Source organism: Coturnix japonica, chromosome 8 (assembly GCF_001577835.2).
Source record: "Coturnix japonica isolate 7356 chromosome 8, Coturnix japonica 2.1, whole genome shotgun sequence".
NCBI classification, from domain to species: domain Eukaryota; kingdom Metazoa; phylum Chordata; class Aves; order Galliformes; family Phasianidae; genus Coturnix; species Coturnix japonica.
Window position 1 is genome coordinate 10,210,884 of NC_029523.1, and position 20,560 is coordinate 10,231,443.

At 38.1% G+C, this 20,560-nt stretch overlaps 2 protein-coding genes across 3 annotated transcripts; one reads left to right on the forward strand and one right to left on the reverse strand.

Annotated features, from left to right (window-relative positions):
* Nucleotides 1-898: 898 nt before the first annotated feature.
* Nucleotides 899-8,169, reverse strand: RTCA (RNA 3'-terminal phosphate cyclase). The gene is made up of 11 exons (XM_015870164.2): nt 7,873-8,169; nt 7,701-7,801; nt 6,859-7,002; nt 5,512-5,635; nt 5,004-5,062; nt 4,356-4,497; nt 3,285-3,409; nt 3,078-3,136; nt 2,398-2,492; nt 1,886-1,990; nt 899-1,517 (listed from the first exon to the last, which is right to left on the reverse strand). The coding sequence occupies exons 1-11, from the start codon at nt 7,915-7,917 to the stop codon at nt 1,419-1,421; spliced, it is 1,098 nt and encodes a 365-aa protein (XP_015725650.1). The 5' UTR covers nt 7,918-8,169; the 3' UTR covers nt 899-1,418.
* Nucleotides 7,943-20,518, forward strand: DBT (dihydrolipoamide branched chain transacylase E2). Of its 2 annotated transcripts, none has more exons than XM_015870160.2 (11): nt 7,943-8,427; nt 11,889-12,024; nt 12,196-12,271; nt 12,799-12,980; nt 13,748-13,875; nt 14,860-15,103; nt 15,583-15,749; nt 16,934-17,011; nt 17,636-17,827; nt 17,997-18,068; nt 18,919-20,518. In XM_015870160.2, exons 1-11 carry the CDS (start codon nt 7,966-7,968, stop codon nt 19,084-19,086), a joined length of 1,905 nt encoding a protein of 634 aa, XP_015725646.2. In that variant the 5' UTR covers nt 7,943-7,965; the 3' UTR covers nt 19,087-20,518. The 2 variants fall into 2 exon arrangements, with proteins under 2 accessions (XP_015725646.2, XP_015725647.2); XM_015870161.2 differs by having other exon boundaries at nt 11,901-12,024.
* The last annotated feature ends 42 nt before the right edge of the window (nt 20,519-20,560 follow it).

Consider the following 20,560-nt stretch of genomic DNA (forward strand, 5'->3'; position numbering starts at 1 on the left):
AGAAATTAATAGCGTCCCATTTTTTTTTGGACTAGTTTCTGGTGGGTAGAGGGAAAGAAACATAAAAGTAAGTAGATAGTTAACTAGATTGTTGGTGAACATTTTCTTATACCAGTGGTGGTGGGGTTCTTTTGACCGTATTGGGGGGGGGGGGGGGGCACATTAATTTTAATAAGCAAGACAAACCTTTAGCAGCTGCTTTCAGCAGCTACAACAGAGAAAAAGATCTTAGAGCAAAGACTGAAAGATGGGGGAAACCTGTAAATCAATTCAAGCTTCTAGAATGCATATATTTCTAGTTAAATCATTCTAACTTGGTGATTTAGTACTTCATATGCAAAGCAAATGATGACCCATTATTCTATCTTCCTTTTAATTCAGAATAAACTTTCTTAGCAAGATCAAGGCCACATTGGCAAAAGTTCTTCCTTACCTAGTTCCCAAACAGAGGATAAGAACTGTGTGCTTACGCCTCAATACACTTGTATGTGCACTGCTGTGTCGAAACATGAACATGTGTTTATATACACACAAATACATACAACATTTCTCTAATCTCACTTGGAATTAATTACCTTCATTAAGAAGAAACAACGGTTTTGATGTAAATGTAAATCCATTACCACTAATAAGCTAAAAGCAACAGCTGTACCTAGAAGAACAGACCATATCATAGTTACTGTTTTGTGTTTGAGATGTAATGTGGTACATTTTCTAAACTTACCTGCAAAGTTTTTTTTATAAAACTGTTAAGAAGAGAATATGTGAAAGAAAATTTATGTGTGGGGTATTTGTACAACACTACAAAGGGAAAGAAGTTACATTTCTGAACAGTTAGTGTCTGTCAGATTCCTAGAAACACAACCTACTGAGGTAACAGCAAAAATAAATACCAGGCTTTCATATGATGCTACTGCTTTATTCTTTCCTCATACACAATTTAAGCAAAATAGCTGAGAACAGAGATATGGATTTGATAGTGCCCTTATTCCATATACCTAACATAAAGGATTCAAAAGAATCAAACGTCCACATTTTAAAGGGGAAAGGATACATCATCTATGTATTTTTTCAAAACTGAAATTGTTGTTCTCTATTCTGGTGAATCTGAATTCTTAAAGCTTCTAAGCTGCCCAAATACATACACTGTATTCTGTTTGCTGTCCTGTCTGTACTCATTTTATTGATAATAGTAAAAAAGAAAAGTTTCCATTTCTCACACCACAGATTTGCTTGGCACAGCATGGGAAAACTTGCTATCATCCTTAAGTTAAATCAAATTGATTGGATGTGACAGAAGGATTCTACAGTTCCCGTATATGTTATACGTCCATTGAAATATAGTGCAATGCATCACTGAGGTATGTTGAGTTTATTTTGCTTTTGAATCTTCCTTTTTTCTTGTTTCTTTTTAAACTCTATAAGTTAGAGTTTATCATCCCCATTCCTTGGCATTCAATGATGTAGGTATCTTTACTGGGATCTTCCTCTTCTGATTTTGTCACAGTAAATTTGGCCTAAAACAGGATTAGAAATATGAATCACAAACTCAGTTATACATAAGCTTAAATCTTCAATATCTGATGCCCACTAATCACGCTACTGTTTGTTTATGCATATTATAGATTGGACTGATTTCATTGAAAAAATTAAAGTGGTAGAAATATCTAAACATTCTGAAGGCATTTAACTCTAAGGTATACCCAGTTTTTTTATTGGAAGCTCTTATATTAACATTGTAGCTGTTATTCTATCAGTGTTAGTCCTCCATTATGAAATTCAGTTCACACTATCTGCTAAATAAAAAGTGAATATATACAACTGCACCCTTTTTAGTTACTGGATGACAACTGACAGGTGAAATTTCCTGACGTTTTGGACTCACCTTTGTTAGCTGCTCTGCAAAGTGTATTGCAGTTTGAGTATGAAGTGTAACTGGTCCACTTTTCACTCTAGATACTCCCTTCGCTAATGCCATAAAAATGATCAGCTGAAAGGGGAATGAAATTCTTAATTGAAATTAGGCAAGCAAGACAAACAGCAAGACTTCCTACATACTTGGAATGCCAAATGGAAGCAAATTACTAACACATTCTTCCGTAAATACTTAGATTTGCAGGAAGGGAAAATGTAGAGATGCAGTGCAAAGCCAAAGCATCTGTGGTTGCTAAGAAGCATATCTATTATGCTAATTCTAGTGAAGTTGTGATCGCATCCAGAAACCTCTAAGACACCTGACTATTAACTAACTATGCCACAGAAGTCTGTGGACATACAACCTAATTCTGAAATCTACATGCTGTTCTTTCACTGTTCAGACTTATATTATTTTCAGGTAACATATACATGAATGATCTTGTTACTTCAAATGAAGGTGATAACATATAGGATCCTTACTTGGTCTTGTAAAGAATCATCCACAGCTCCACCATGTTTAAGATTCTTAAGCAGTATCTCAGCTGCTTCAATGCCAACCTTGTCAGAATTTTTTCCTAATGAAAATCCAAGAAGTTAGGATGCTATCGCTTATTTGAAAAATGTAAAAAATACAAGGAAAAAAACAACCTTAACACACCAACAGAAATTATCAACTTTTTAGAACTTATTTCCATACTTTCACCTCAAACATCTACTTGAAAACACTCACATCATATGATGATATATAGCACATATCCCCAAAGCAGTGTGAAGCATGTTGCCGCAGTTAGAGTCAGATAAGCATTTTAGTCAAATCATTTAGATGAAAAGCACATCTGTTCTTTTTAATCTAGATAAACATCCAGATTCAGCACTGAACAAAACCTTCACAGGTAAACCACAGAGCATGTACACAAAGTCCAAAAGTATTTTCCGCTTTTGTCACTAGGCAGAAGCAGCACAGAAGTACAGAGCACAATTTTATTTACAGTTTAAAATCTGTTCATTTTCACTGACCCTTGTTACAGAGCAGCATCCACTTAGAAACAAAACATTAAAAAACACTCTAAGCATCAGATCTTTGAACAGATTATACTCAAGATTCCTATTTGTTAATAGTATATTAATTTGATTCAGAAAGAGATATACTTCACTCTTACCTCTCTTGCCAAGCGATGATCCAGCTAACAAACAACCTGTTGAAGTCTCTGCAACAATACTGAGCAGAAAAAGCAGAATAGGTATTAAGAACAAAATCACTCACATTACAATTTATTTATCAGATAATTAATCAAGATCTTGCTAATTAACCAGCTAAGTAACCAGCAAAGTTACATGCATTAATAGAAAGTATGAGTTCATCTTACATTATTCCACTTCCAGTCCCAAAGGCTTGATCATCAGGTTCTCGAACAGTCTGAATATTAATGTAAAGGTCTCTGATTTCTTTTCTGATGCATCTCACTGCTGCTGCCGACATGTCTTTTGCCAGCTAACAAGATACGAGGTAAAAACATAAATTAATTAAATGATATAATTATAACAATACTTTTTCATCATAAGCCAAATAAAGATTTAATTTTAGTCTTGATTATCTCAAGACCACAGGCTATAAAAACAAATAAACAAACAACAACACACCAAACTGACAACAACTATGTACAGTATATGCTCTGTAATAGATACTGTATGAAATAATAATTTTAAAGGCACTTGGGAGGAGATGAAGCTCATCCCATCCATGTGATCCAATGGGAGAAAAAGATTGTAGCCAATGAATAGGGTTGGAGATTTTAAGACCAAAACCACCACTCTTCAAGAGCTCTTCAAAAATTAACACCCTCCTCCTCTCCCTTCCTCTTGTGCTTCTGAGGCTGTGTGTGGGAAGGAACCCTGAGGAGATCCCACTACTTATTCCCTATAAACATGGGCAGGATGGGAATAATGGAAAGAAGGGGTACAAAGATCAAATGTATCTGTTTTGTCATCTTTGGCTAACCCACCCTTAACTTGTTCTGTCTAATTCTGTTAACAGTGGTTGAAAAGACTGATCCTATCTCACCTCTGTTTACCCACAAATCTATGAAAAGCCACTGACTCAGATTTAAGATAATCCACACAAACATGAATGATGCATAGGCATAAAATGCCCTTCAATACATACTCAATATTTTTGAATAGTTATATGAAGGAAGTCACTTATACTATTATCATATCCCATTTTAGCTGCTACTGCATTCCTAAGCAATAAGTGCATCTTAGAACATCCAAAATTCTTTATTACTGCCCGATTAACCAAATCCCTTTAATACAACTACTTGGCTTGCATGTGGAAGACTGCAGAATACAGGAACAGTGCAAGTATGCAAGGTACATTTCATGCAATTTTATATAGGTTTATGAAGTTGAATACTACTGAGGCTATTATCAGCACTCACTTTTATAGGCAGTGCTCCAGCAACAAACGCTCTTCCATATATCTTTGTCACGGTGCCACGTTCTGTTAAGTCTATTGGACTTAACTCTTTGACTGGTGACATCTGCACTACAACTTCACCACCTCCCTGAGGATAGTAGCCCCTGCGTACAAACATGAATCAAATATAATTTAATGCAAAGATCACAAGGAAACTAAGAAAATAGCTGGGAGTGTCCTCATAAATTTTATGATAAATTTTTATTTACTTTGCTCCCATATATATGAATTTTGTTGGTGTGGCTTAGAAATGTTTATAAGACAAGTTTATTCTTTAATAGCATTATCTCATAGCATGCAACTTATTAACTGCCAAAGAGTAATGTAACTAGCACCTCAGAAAAAGCTAGATAAATTCAGCATGCATTTTGAGGGGTAATTCACAGGAAGCATTATAACAGTAACTGAAATCTCAGCAGTGAAAAAAAAAGACAAGAAAGAGCTGCATCACATTCATCATACAGTGATGGTCCACAAAGGGGCAGCTAATGTGCTTTAGTTAATGAATTATAAATTCATCCCACAGGTGGATTCAGGGCACCGTGCATGCCTCCAAGTTCACACACTGCTTCAGTAAGGCCTGTTTCTGTCTCATGACCCAGTAACTCACCTCTTTTTTATGTCACAGTTAAATGTAAAATTAAATTTTTCAACTATTGGCTTGAAAACCTGAAAAACAAGCAAATATAAAAACATAGAGTGAATCTCTTACACATTACTGTATTTCCCCTTAGTAAATAAACAATCAAAAAAGTTCAAAACAAACATTTGGATTATGTTATTAAAAAATAATAATACAAAGGCAATCTCCTCCATGCAGCTTATTTGAAGTTCCTTGTACTTTATTCAGAATAATAGTTTGGGTTAAAGGATTCTCTTATGGAAAAAGAAAGAGAAATTCCTAACAATTCACATATAGTAACTAACAGCAAAAACAAAAATTGTCGTTTCAGGGAATTCCATTATACACTGGTTGCTCTCTACATCCAATACATAAATAGGTCAATATTCTCATGCCTATTGTGCAATTACATGTTGCGGTAAGAGGAGCAGAAGTACAACAGTTACACTGCATACACACACATAAGATACACCAAGCCAAAGGAATTTTTCCCTACCATGACTGTGTAGTCGATCTGAGGAGCCATCTCAGCGTTTGTCCCACCTTTAAAATGCAGTTCTGATGGGGAGGCAGCAAACAGCACACAGGGCATTGCTACCTGCATTAGCAGACACACACTCCTACAAGGAATTATAAGATACTCAGATGTCACATAGTCATAATCCATGTACAGTCACTACATGTCAAAGGCAAATAAATGATTTCACAGAGCATTTATTTGATTTTTAACATTACCTATAAAGTAAACATATTGTTTAACATTTGCTAAACTAAAACTTCAGATCCCTAGCAACCCTACATATAAAAGTTTTTGCTTTACAATAATTTTATCTTTAAAATAAAAGTAATGTAGCTTACTTAATATACTGACAGTACTGTGAAAATTGTAGGGCTAGACTGCAGACAGTAAAACAGGAAGGTTTAAACAGCAATTTTAACATTGTAATAATTATTTTGTTATAAAGTATATAAAAACCTACAAAATTTCCTAGAAGCTGGTCAACATCTCACACAAGAGAATGCAGGGCCATAGAAAATATGCTCTGAAGTGTGTGACTGCTTCATAACTGAATCCTCTACATTACATAATTAAAAAAACCCCTTCCAATATATTTTCCAAAACTAAATTTGTTCAGCAAAATCAACGTGTCTCACTTAGCTTGTGCTACCAAGTTCACACCAGTCTTCTTCCCTAGCTGAACCTATCCCACTCATTTTTGCAACAGGTTTGAAGAACAAATGATCCAACACAGAAATACAGAAGAAACACAGGAACAAAAACCAGTGGATGGAACGTATTGCCAGATCCTGATGACCAGGATCCCCTACTACACCACCACGTGAGTAAGCACTGCCTTTAAATTGACTTGATTAGATAAAGAGGATCAATTCAACATGTTATTGTATAATCAATCATTTAATATCAATGCATTTGCTCAACACCAGGTATGTAATGGTTTTACAATTTCATATTTGCAGTTTCTAAGATACTGATCTAATTTGATGCACTGACTCAACAGTTAAAGTACAAATAAAAGAAAATAAGATACATTTTTAAATGCATGGGCATGTGGCTTTTAGTTAACATTAATCAAGTTTTCAACTTACTTATCATGTTAACTTCCACTTGTATGTACTTTATTAATACACACCCTGCTTCCATTACTGGTCCTTTGGTCAAACATATTATGTAGCAAAGATTACGGCTCATCAGCCATGTATTAATGTTCTTTTATTCACCTCTTTTGTGAGATTTTTAAAGTTACCAAAACCTAATCTGTCATGAATTTAATGTCACTAAGAGAAGTTACTTGCCAGTCATTATCCATGTTCAAAGACATACCCTGCTGTTTTGGTATCTGCTACGTGGGTTCCACCTTTGATCTTCCCAGGAGTGAAAGTTATTTCTGTTGAGCCAATTTCTCCGCCCTCCAGGTTCCCATCACATAAATCTCGAACAATCTCCAGTCCAGACAGATGCTGAGGCCTTAACATCACAAATACTAAGTTAAAGATGCGTGCAAGCAGAATACACAGTGATGTTTACATTAAAAACAACAACACAAAGCACTAAACATCAACTAATAAGTGAAATCGCAGACTTCAAACAAGGATCGGAAATTCAGTCTGGTTCCTACAGTATTTCTCCTGGATTCGCAGTGCCATCAGTGTGACCTCACTATTTCATGACGTGCTGAAGATGCCACTAAGGCTGTGTGGTATCATTTTGTTCAGTAGCTTCCAACTTTCTCCAGGCTGCAGGCTGTAAAGCACATTACTAACTGACAGCTCAGCTAAACAACTAAACAACTGCTTCGGGACGTACAGGTAGCACTGAAACGGTTTTTAACACGGTATCTCTGTGAGTAATGCCTCAGGGAGGCAATATATGATATTAACTATACATTGCCTCACATCATGCGGCTGTTTGGCACTGAGTATTTCTCAGGTGCGACGGGTGTGGCCCAAGGGCGTTCCGTTCTCCTGGCACAGCGGCGCCGGGGAGAGGCGGATGCGCTGCGGGCACAGGGAACGCAGGCGCAGGGGCTGAGTGCGGACGGCTCCGCTCTCGTCTTTCCATGGGAGTGAGCCACGGGCGGCGTTTTGCGACTGAAAAAGCCCTCTCAGAACATCGGAAATGCACGATTTCTGTCTTCGGAAGCCGGGGCTCGGCAGGGCCGTTACCTGAGGCCGGGCTGGCTCCTCCCGGCGCGGATGCGGCGCACCCTGAGCGGCAGGCCCAGCAGGCAGCTCAGCGCCGTGGACACTCGCAGGATCTGCCCGCCCTGCAAGGAACGACGCTCGTCAGGTGCAGGGAACGGCACGGCACAACCCGCCCGAGCCCAGCGCTGCTCACCCCCTCCATGATGCCGCCGTCTATCTCCACCCTGTCCCCGTCCATGGCTGGCACCCAGCGGAGCCGTCTCTCGCGGAGCTCCCCGCCGTACAGATGCGATCCGGGCCGGGCCCGGAGGACAGCGAGAGCTCGGCGGAGCACCGTACTCGGGAAGCAAAGCGAAGCGAAGCGCGGTGCCTGTGCCGGGTGGCGGCGGAGCAGGCGCAGAGCGGAGCCTCCCGCCCGCAGCGCGCTGGGGGCGGCACCGCACAGCGAGGCGCCGCCGGGTCCCACCGCCCCGGAGCCGCGGGAGGGGCCGGAGCTGCCCGTCCCGGAGCAGAGCTGTGCCGCGGGGCCGCCTGCGGGCGGTATCCGTCACGCCGCCCGCGCTGTCCCGCACACACACAGCGGGGCCCCACGGCCACCCCCAGCCCGGCTGGTTGGCTGCGGCCCGCGTGGCCGCGCGCGGGTTGGCTGCCGGGTGGGAGGTGTGCGGGGCGTGGGGCTGCCTCTTCCTGCAGGAACATGGCGGCCGTGACCGCTTTGAGGAGCAGCTGCCGGACCGCGGGGCGCCTGGTAAGGGGAGCGGGGAACCTGTGCCTCCGTGACACGGCTGTGCCATCCTTCTCTTGTGTTACCGATTGCTCGTCCGACTATGGCACTGTCTGAATGCGCTGCCTTGTGGCTGTGCCATCAGTCCCTTGGTGTAGCGAGGGATCCTTGTGTTGAAGGGGAAGCTGATGTTTCCCCAGATCCCAGCAACCCACGTACTTGTAAATTAAATGGTGCAGGTGCCTCACTGTGCTTTAGTAGGTGAGTCCACTGGTTGCTCTTTTGGATGCTTATGATGTCTTGAACGTATGCCATCATGAAGACTGTAATTACTGGATTTTAGGCTGTGAGTAACTTGCTTTACTAATCAAAGAGTTTGAAAATACAAGCTGCTTCTTAGTGTTTGTTTTTTTTCTTAGCCAAACCATCTGCTCTTGCATTCAGAGGGACATTGTGGTGAGATGACAGTGTTATCTGTGTGGATACTGTACAATGTACTTTGGAGTTGGTCATTTACAGTAGCACTTCCAGCAGCACACCGTGGTTCTTGTTGAGCACTAGTTCTTGTGACCATCTACTGTGAAGCAGCGTTAACATACAAGAAATCAGGTGGTTATCGCAATTCTGAAGTATTATGTTTTAATTTTCTCAGTGTTCTCCCAAACCCTTTGGCTGGTGATGGGAGGGAGGATGGGCTGTGCGGTTGTCCATGGAGGTGTTACATTGTGATGAGGAAGAAAGGAGCCTGTGGTTCTTGTGTTAAATGGTGAGATCAGTAATCTGGAGAGTGCAGCATGGTGCTGTTATTAAGGAGAGGAGAACGTCCATTTAGCACATAGGTAACTATATTGTTGGAAGTAGAGAGTATTATGCAGAACAAATCCAATGCAAGTAAACAACTCAATATGGAGAGTGAGTTGAAACAGTTCTGTGAGTGAAGAGTGTCTTCAGTGTGGAATCATTGCCTCTGAGCACAATGTACACTATGGCTGAAGTATGGCTAAGTGCCATAGAATCATAGAATCACCAGGGTTGGAAAAGACCTGAGAGATCATCTAGTCCAACCATCCACCTATCACAGATAATTCTCGCTAAATCATGTCTCTCAATAAAAGGCCAACCTCAACTTGAGGCCATTCTGTCTAGTCCTATTGCTAGTTATGTGGGAGAAGAGGCCAACCCCCAGCTCACTACAACCTCCCTTCAGGTAGTTATAGAGAGTGATAAAGTCTCTCCTGAGCCTCCTATCCAGACTAAACAATCCCAGATCCCTCAGTCACTTCTTACACTCCAGACCCCTCACCAGCTTTGTTGCCCTTCTCTGGACATGCCTCAGGACATCAATATCTTTGTTGTAGTGAGGAGCGCAAAAACTGAACATGGTACTTGAGGTGCAGCCTCACCAGCGCTGAGTACAGAGGTACAGTTACCTCTCCGCTCCTGCTAGCACCATTATTTCTGATACAAGCCAGGGTGATGTTGGCTGCCTTGGCTACCTGGGCACACTGCTGGCTCGTGTTTAGCCAAGCATTGACCAGTATCCCCAGATCTGTTCTTCTACACGGTATTCCACCCACTCCACCCCACAACCTGTAATGTTGGCTGGCATTGCTTTGGCTGAAGTGTTGGAGCCGGCACTTGGTTTTATTGAACCTTATCCTGGTGGCTTCAGCCCAGTGATGATCTGACAGCTTCCATGCATTTCACTCCACTATTAGTCATTTTATATAATAAAATCTCTCAAGCTGCTTAGTCTAAAAAGATCTGCAACGAAATAGACGTGTGTTACCACAGTTACCAATTCTAACTGTTAAGCTCTGTGCCATTATAAAATGTAACACTGACAAGAAGCCTACAAACAAAAAGGCTTTAACACACGTATACTTCTAAGCAGAAAGGCAGCAGAATGTTTTACCATGATTTTGGCATTGTAATTCAGCATTCAAAATAGGCAGAGTCACAGATCTAAATATCACTGAACTACTACAGTTTGGGGTGGGCTCTCTGTCAGGTAATCCATCACCTGTATACTATGTAGCAACACTTTGTGCTGAGGCCAACAGTCAGCTTTAGGGTAAATGATTAAGAAAAGCGCAATAGACTTTATCCCAAAGACACAGCTCTGGATGAACTAAGTGGGCAAGAACTAGAAGAATATTTGCTCCAGATCAGAGGATGTGATCTTAGTAGCAGGCAGATGCAAAGTAACTCAGTGTGACTTTGCTGCGTCCTTTATTAGAGATTGTTTTGTGTAAATATTTGTTCCTAAAAGAAAGGTGATATTAAATTTAACTATCAGTGCTAGATGGAATAATACAGAAAACATGTACATAGTCAATTCAGAATTGTACATCTTTCAGGGTAATCTGCACATTAAAAGTATATTACCTAATCAGATAGTTCAACAGTGGGGGGTGAGTGGGAGGGGATTCAGGTAGTTTCGTGTTCTCTGAAGTTCTTTGAAAGGATATTTAAAAAAATAAGTTAAAATGAACTTTCCCATACAGGTGTCCTGTTTTCTGGCTCATCTGAGAAGATAATTTCTAAATTTTACAGTTTTGAGCTACTGGAGGTACATTGTAGCACCTGTTATTTTTTATTTATTTTTTATCTCTAAATTAATTAGAGATAGTTTTTATAGATCATTTATTATTTTTATTAACTTGACATCACCCAAGGCACTGTAACACCAGAATTAAGTGAGATTTAAGAAATATTACTAAATAAGAGAGAGGGCGTGAACTAACTTCTGATGGGATGAATGATAAAATGCTTGTTTATGTCAATGCAAGTGCTACTGCCTTTGTTTTGACAATGATCACGACTGATTACATGATGTTTGGAAGCATACAGCTTTGTATGAAGAATCTTTTGGAAAATTCTCATGGCCTGTTAAGTTGATTTCTGGATGAATATAAATGCAATTGAAGTTACTTAAAGATGCTTATCTCCTATATATTAACAGAATGAAAAGAGTAACTATCTGTGCCCTCTGTTACGAATTTCCTTTCCCATATTTACTTCTGATCAGCTTTTGATTGGAATAAGAACTGGCAAAGAAAAACACGCTGATTTTTCCTGCAGTCTACAGGACCTTTCCAGCATTCACACACACTGCATGAGAGTATTTCAGTTGTCTGATGTAGTTGATATTATCTCTGCTTTCTGTGTGTGTGTCTTGGCTGAACTACTTGTTTGGAGAAACTACAGCAATTATGAATCTCTTATCAGATCTTGCCATGATTTTTGTTGATTTCTTATGTTATTGTGGCTTTAATCTCCCTGTGTGTTGTGTTAGTAAAAGAAGTTAAAGACGTGGCAAAATTTATGCTCATTTAATGGTTATTTTATATTCAGTATGTATTCATTATGATTGTATTTTCCTATGAAGTTCTCCATAGAAATTACATGTTCTGGTAACTGCTGTTACATCATTAATGTTAAGTGAGCTCTGTCTTCCCAGCCTAATGTTTTAATACTTGAAGCTTTTCCCCCAGGTTTGTGTTCACCACGTTAGATCGTGCAGCAGCCTTCGCTTTATCAAATCAAAATATGCGTGCGTGTTTGACAAATCTGCCTTCAACTTTAGTCATCAGCAGCGATTATTCAGAACATCTGCTGGTAATCCTTTTCATAATAAAATAATTGATTGTAATTTGCTCTTTTATGAATGTTGTGTTAGGAGATTGTATATAAATGGCATTTAACTGTTTTTACTGTATTCAGATTATTCTGTCTGATGTCTTACACTTGATATTAAGCAAACTGATTTTCCTTTTTTTTTTTTTTAAGTGTCATGTGGCCAAATTGTCCAGTTTAAGCTTTCTGATATTGGAGAGGGTATTACAGAGGTGACTGTAAAAGAATGGTAAGCTCAGCTTTCTTAGAAATGCATTAAGAAATCAGCAAGTAGTTTGTGTACTACCTGTAGTTATCAAGTATCAATAATTATTTCACAGTGTATGTTTTCTGGGCTACTACTGAAGTCTTTTAAGTTTTGATTCCCACATTTTGAACCTTTGTGTGTAGTCACCTTTACATTTTGTCTATTTGTAATCTGTTATACTTGGAAATAGAAAAGGTAGAGGAAATGGGATGCCCTAACTGCACCTGTGTGTAAGCTGTCTTTCAGTGATTACTGCTTTTAGAGGAGATCAGGGCTGAGTTTTAGAACATTAGAAGAAATGTCAACTCCAGAAAATCCAAATGGTTTTATCCTGTTCCCCATCTCCGCAGAAGGTATATAGCAAATGTATACACTATATAATCTGTCACTTTATCCAGAATGCATTTTGTATTGTGAGGGTGTCCATAACTGAACTTAATCTAAAAGAATACACAGCATAGGTTTTTACTATTATATTGTTTTATACTAGTATGTGTGTTTTGTCTTAGGTATATAAAGGAAGGTGATAGTGTTTCTCAGTTTGATAGCATCTGTGAAGTGCAAAGCGATAAAGCTTCTGTTACTATTACTAGCCGTTATGATGGCATCATTAGAAAACTCCATTACAATTTAGATGAAATAGCTTATGTTGGAAAGCCACTTGTGGACATTGAAATTGACGCTTCAAAAGGTATTGTAAGCAGTTCTTCTCTTGCATATTTTGTGTTTGTCAGCTAGAACACATTGCCCAGAACCATGTTCACATGATGTCTGGATGTCTCGAAGGGGTGGGGATTCTGCAGCCACATTAGGTAGCATGCCCCAGTGCTCAGTCACCCTCACGGTGAAATTGTTTTACCCTCCTGCCTTGACAAAAGTTCCTGTGTTTCATTTTGTGCCCAGGAGGTGTTTCATCCTGACACGGGATGTTGCTGAAAGAGCTTTACTTTGTCTTCTTTACACTCTTTCTTCAAATATTTATATACATTGATGAGATCCACCTATCTCATCAGAAGAGCCATCTTTTTCTAGGCTAAACAGTCCCAGCTCTATCAGCCTTTTTCATTGGAGTGATGCCGCAGACCCTTGATTATCTTTGCTGGCCCTTAGCTGGACTCCCTCCATTAGCTCCATCTATCTCTTGTCCTGGGGAGGCTGGAGCTGGACACAGTACTCGAGATGTGACCCCACTAGTGCTGAGTAGAGGGGAAAGATCACCGTCCTCAGCCTGCTGGCAACACTCCTCTTAACAGAGCCCTGGGATAGATACCTTTTCCAGAAAGGCTTGATGCTGACTTGTGTGCAGCCTTTCCTCTGAGAGGCCTATATTTAACTATTATTAATTCATAATTAATTATTCATAATTAATATGAAGTATTCTGAGGGCTGAAAGCAAATTCTGAAATTTAACAAATACTTATAATCCAATAAAATTAATTTTTTTCTTCTTGCTTGCAGGTGTTGCTCCAGAAGAAGACGTTGTTGAAACACCAGCTATGTCTCATGAAGAACACACACACCAAGAGATAAAAGGTCACAAAACATTAGCAACACCTGCAGTTCGTCGTCTTGCTATGGAAAACAACGTAAGTTTGCTGAATTACATCTTGTCACATTTTATCCCTCTTTTATATACCAGTTTGACTGACTGAGGATATGCATTAGGGGATATCCTAGTGAGGGATGCCTTCTCAAATATGTAAACACCATTGTAAACATGGAGATAGTTGTGCTTTCTGATGATAGTGGTGAATAAGAAAAGAATTAGTGGGCTTAAAATGCAGCTATATTGCTTTAGGATGGTGGTTTCTGAAAAAAGTGGAAGTATTGGAATGGATCCATGGGGCAGAGAAGGAAGTAGGCAAATACCTGAATCTCAGCTCTGTCTACCTTGCTCTGTTCTCCAAACTTAAGAGCAAACAATGGGCTATATGGTCCCTTGAGGACTTTTCTAATTCTTTTTCTGTGTTAATCTATGAATATTCTATGAACATTTTTTTAAAAGCTTATGGTTTTTTTTTTTGGTTTTTTTTGGTTTTTTTTGTTTCTTAATAAAACAACAAATAGAGAAACTTAAGTGATAAATAGCTCTTTCAAATTAATATTTAACTATTGATCCTGTAAAAATGAGGTAAGTAGTATTCACTGTTCCTCCTTAAAGTATGCAATTAAAACTCATTATGGGCCTTTTAGGTGATTCAAACAATGTTGCATACATCACAGAAAGTGTCACCTGTTGCTACAGAGACAGATGGGTTCTTTAGAGATTCTGGACAGGATGAGGATGCTACTAAGCTGTAGTTACAATTAAAGCATTATCATTTAATCAAATTTTGTAATTAGTGTAGCACAGTTTTTTTATTTATCAGTATAGTGTACAGTTATTCAGTATTTGTTCTAATCACCTGGACCAGATCAGGAGCCAGGAGTGTTGGTCACAAAAAGGGAAATAAAATGGCAGATATGCTGGGTCAATAACTGTTAACTATATTTCATAGTATAGGAATACATATATTGCTGTAAATATATTGCTGTAAAGAAAGTGTCATAGTTTGTTACATACTTTTCAGATTAAATTGAGTGAAGTTATTGGAACAGGGAAAGATAACAGAATCCTTAAGGAAGACATTCTCAATTTTTTGGCCAAACAAACGGGAGCCATCCTACCGCCATCACCAAAGGCTGAAATTGTTCCACCGTTGTCAAAATCAGAGACAGTGCCAACTGCTCCAAAGGACAAAGCACGCAAAATTCCAATGCCTATTTCCAGACCCATCATGTTTTCAGGAAAAGATAAAACTGAACCTGTAACAGGTAAATCATCAAATATAAAATCTTGAGAAAATGTTCGCAGTAAATTACTGGTGAATGTAACTCAGTGAACGTTTGGCTCCTTTTGATGGGAGTGTTTCAATTTATTGTTTTAGGTGAGAAATAGGAAAACACGCTCTCTGCAAGAAGATGTTGCATCAAGTTATTATTTTGTGATATAATTGTTAATATTTTGGTTGGGTGGAGTTCAGTTGCGAGTTGCACTTGCTCATTTTTGAACCTGTTTCTTCAAACGTATTCTGAAACAGGTTGAAATTTAGGAACACTTGTGAATTTGTTACAGTTTGAGTCATTATGTTATTAATAGCAAAGATTTCTTTCAGAGAAATAATAAAAGACACAGAGATAAGAAAAATCTCATCTAAAGAGGAAAAAGATTTTAATTTTCAGTAATTGGAATTTCACTCTCAGTTCCAAGGAGTCAATTTTGGTCATCTAAGAAGTCAGTGAATATTTTCCAGGTTTTCACAAGGCAATGGTAAAGACTATGACCGCTGCCTTAAGGATCCCTCACTTTGGTTATTGTGATGAGATTGACTTGACTCACCTTGTTCAGTTGCGAGAAGAGCTGAAACCTTTAGCACAAGGTCGTGGAATTAAGCTTTCCTTTATGCCTTTCTTCATAAAGGTAAGAAATGCAGCAGAACACTGTATGAAGTACTAATGCAGATTTTACCAAAATCTTGTGACAGGTCATTGTTTTAAGTTTGGAGCACACTCTATCATCTAAAAAAATAAAAATCACAGATCACAAGAAAAGTATCGACCTTTCTTGTTTAATGCACCATTTATCAATTTACTGTTAGGTTAGATAATATGGAAATTTCTGGAAACGTTAATGGAGACAGCAAGAGCAGACACAGCATGACACAGTAAGTGATTAAGCATCACTGAGTGCGTAATTTAAACAAAACATATTTTGGAAACAATTGGTAGTTTTGGTAACCTTCATTAAAATTTATCTCATATTTTAAACGCTGTGTATTGTTGCTGTTGGTAGTGAATCCTGGGATGAATGAATATTTTATTCAGGTGAATTGAACATGCATCTTTTCTTGTTCAAACACTTGTACTCATGTATTTGTCATGGTTTTGTTTCCAGTTGCTGTCAGCACTGAATGCAAAGCTTAGTCTAAAATTTCTGATAATGCTATTTTAGCTGAAGTGTAAGTACTTTGCTCACTCTTTTGGGGGGAATTACTGTTCCCTGAAATAACCATCTAAATGGAGAGGTTAGAATGAAATTGCTGTGGAATATCCTAACTTTTTTTCTTGGGCCATTTAAATCTAATTGTGGAACAGCAAATAACTTGAGAAGTTGATTATTGCTTTTTATATGTTTGTCAGGCACATGCATACAGTTGGAATAATACAAGTATAGTTATTGTACAGTTGGAAATAGATAGCCAGAGGGTATCTAAGGAAAAGGACTCACCAACTCTGAGGCCTTCAGTCAAGATGGGTGCTCACCACAAGAGCTCCACAAAGAAACAATCTCCAGAAAGAGATGCTACCTTAGTGGTAGTCAGCCCTTAAATGGGATCTAGGAGAGGTGGAGCCAAGCTGACTCATCGCTTGCCTCAGATGGTTAATCGGAGGTTCAGGCTGTGATCAACAGTTTCCCTCACACGTTTGCTTTTTATAACAGAATAGCAACAAGCAAGGAGCACATTGCTTGTTGAGTTGAAGCTACATTTGATTGCATTGAGGAAATCTAGGTTATTAGCCCCATTTGCCTCCCAGTGTTCTTTGCTTTCGATGCATTTCTCTGAGTTACCAAGTATAAAAAATCTATTTGTTTATGTTTAACAGGCAGCATCTCTGGGATTATTGCAGTATCCCATTCTTAATGCTTCTTTGGATGAAAGCTGTCAGAACGTCACTTACAAGGTTTGTGAACTACTGATAAAAGTTTTGAGCAGAAAACTCTAACATTTAATAAGGGCTTTTCAGAATGTCTGAGCCAATTGTAAAAACACATATAAAAATTGTAGTGATGTGGTGGAAAATTATTTAAGTATCCAGATTCTGTCTAAGATAAGATTTGATTCAATATAGATCTTATTTCAGTTGTTTGTTTAATTAAAGTCATTTTTTCATTTCAGCTTGTTCTCAAAAATGCATATTATTATAGTGATTTCCTGGATTCCACCTGAAGATAGACCAAGCAATTGTAATGATAACATATAAAATCCAAAGACAGTGATTTTTAGTTATGGCACAGTGATTCTGCTGTTGGGACTCTCAGCTATTATGTATTTAAGTCATATCTAAACTCAGTTTTGATAAAATTTATTTTTATACAAGGTACTGGCCAGATACTTCTGGAAAGAAGTGTCTATTTTCTTAAATGATGTGTATATATATGTGTGTGTGTATTTACATATAGTTAGTAAAACTTCTTTTTGTGCTGTTCTATCAGACTCACTGAGATGAATCCTTACGTTCTCCTAGCAAGTATGCATGTTGCGTTGACTGCTTCTGTTAACGTCTGGTTAACAAAACTTATTGTAGGCTTCACACAACATTGGAGTCGCTATGGACACAGAACAAGGATTAATTGTCCCAAATGTGAAAAATGTTCAAGTCAGTAGTATCTTTGAGATTGCTTCTGAATTAAATCGCCTACAAGCCTTGGGCTCTGCTGGCCAGCTGGGAACAAATGACCTCACTGGGGGAACGTTCACCCTTTCAAATATTGGCTCAGTAAGTACAAGAAAAATGAGAACTTGCAGCTGAAAACTGCATCTGAAGTGAACACCTTAATAGAAGTTTAATATGCAAAGAACAAAATGAGTAATAATTCCTGCTAGAAGCTTTTCAAATAAGTGATACTATTATTTGTTAACTCCTATCCATGGCATTTCATTTTTAGATTGGTGGTACTTATGCCAAAGCAGTGATTCTACCTCCTGAAGTTGCTATTGGAGCACTTGGAAAGATACAGGTATGCTGACTTTATCTCAATAATGTGAGTGTTTAACTCTAGTGAACTAAGGTTGTCTTCAGTGAAAATGTTCTTATATGTTTGCTTGTTTTTAATGTAAACAAGACTTCTTTCTGTTATATGAGCGCCTAGATTGTGATTAAAGTGTTGTGGTATTCTTAGATGGCTAAGCAGAGGCATCAGTCTTTTATGCTAAAGTTTCAGCTTTTTCTCTAGAATTCTCTAACATTCTCTCAGATTTGTATTTAATCTTCTAGTTATTAGCAAACAACATAAACATATATATATATTTTATGTTTCTGCAAAGTGGCAATAGCAGTCTTACTCTGGTTAATGAGAAAACTTGAGACTTAAAGTATTTTAACAGTATTTAACTTTATGAGCCAGATGGCTGAATCTATACAGGACTCTGTGGTCATGGCAGTTTCTTATTTTCTGAATTTTCATATTTAACTATTTAATGCAGATGTTTGAGATCAATTCTGGATATGACATTAATATCAATTAAAAATACTTTTCACATATTCTTCCTATGAGCCTCATTTCATGAGTGCTCTAAGAAAATTGTTATTTTGTGCACTAAAAGTGCAAGTCGTTGTTCAGGAGAAGGCTGCTGGGTCAGTGAAAGTTTTCAGTACGTCAGTATATCCGGGATGGTGGAAACTGGATATTGCTGTTTATTATGTATGTTCACAGGAACAATAATGGGAAGCTCTTTCATTTCTGAATGACATTACTACTGTCTAATTTAGGAAAATATTTGAATTTAGAGTAACAATAACAATGCAGTTTTGGTAAAGAAAATATTAAATATTTCTATTTTTATTTTACTCCTTCCACTGGTTTTTAGGTTCTTCCTCGATTTAATGGAAAAGGTGAAGTATTTAAAGCACAGGTAATGAATGTGAGCTGGTCAGCTGATCACCGCATTATTGATGGAGCTACAATGGCCCGTTTTTCTAACCTCTGGAAATCTTATTTGGAGAACCCTGCTTCAATGCTGCTAGACCTTAAGTAAAGGAAATCATGGCTAGAATATGCCTTTAAACTGTGTTAGACTGAATAACTACAAAAGCTGGCTTTGCTAGCACGTGCCCTTTGCTAATCATGTTATATAATAATTTTATGTGGTTAAAAGTTCTCATCAGCTGATATCAGTCTATCAATTAATTGTTACTTTTAATTAGTAGTGCTGTAATTTCTTCTACAGCAGGCTGTCGTGGCACAACTTCTGAATATGGTGATGGATCATCTTTATTTTGCCTTCTGTAATACATATGATTGTAAGACTGGTGTAAATGAATCACTGATCTCCATCTGTAGTATTTTTAATCAGATTAACTCATTTTGAAGGTAAAAACATACAGTTCTTCTTTGTTGGAAACATAAATTTATCTTAACAGACGATATCAAAATTCCCAAAAGAAATTATGCAAAATTAAATGCAAATAAAATGCCTATTATGCTTCTGCTGTAAGATGTCCAGAGAGCTTTTTGTTGTTTAACAGTTAAACTCTCAAGCCTTCTACTTTTTCCTGGTATTACTTGCACAGGTGCTTTATCAAATAAAGCATAAAGGGAGAGGACGTATTTGTTCAAATACATACTGATAACATTTGCTGATAACTATCAGGGCCTTGAAACTCTCTAGAATATACTGTATTTTTATAGGCTGGAAGTAGCTACTCTCCTTAAATTCCACTATTTTTGTTTCTTATAGAAAGCATCTATTTGTAGAAAAGGAGGATCTCATTAGTTATTGTGACATTAAATAAGTCTGACAGCAAACAGAATGTGCTCTAGAATTTTGCACCATCTTATATTATTCATGTTCAGTTACCAGAACTGGGCAGGTTAATCCGATACAACTAAGAATTAATATTTAATAAAAATATTGTGTGGAATAACTGATATAAAGCAAAGAATGAAGAGGTTCCAGTTAATGCCGTCAGAATGGATGATAATTGTTGTGCTTTAAGGCAAACTTAAGAGATGATGAGGACTGTGGTGGTTATTTGGCAGGAGTTACAAAGAAAATGGGTATAAATGCCTTCTAGAAACATAAGCTGGAAACAGACACAAGAAAAAACAGTTGTATGACCTTAAAATTTAATTTGCAAATTGGACATCTTCTCCTTTCTTTAGATATATCAATAACTGTCTTTACAGGGATATTCACCACTAATGTAAACCAAAGTAGCCTGATGTGTTTAACTGTGAAGGTGCAAGACGTAAATTACCGAGGTAGAATCTCTGCTATCCTTGATGCTGAGACTGAGCAAGAGGAAAGGTGGTAATGTAGGTGGGGAGTGTACATGTAAGGTGCTATTTGTAGTTCTGTTGTGATGCCTTTGTGTAAGTCAGTTATTGAAAACTTTGGCTAATACGTTGTGCATATCACCTATTTCATTTTAACCAGATTTATTTATTCCTAATAAATGTTCTTAAAGGCACAAGTAATCGTAGTAATACTGTTTTTATTCATGAATTTC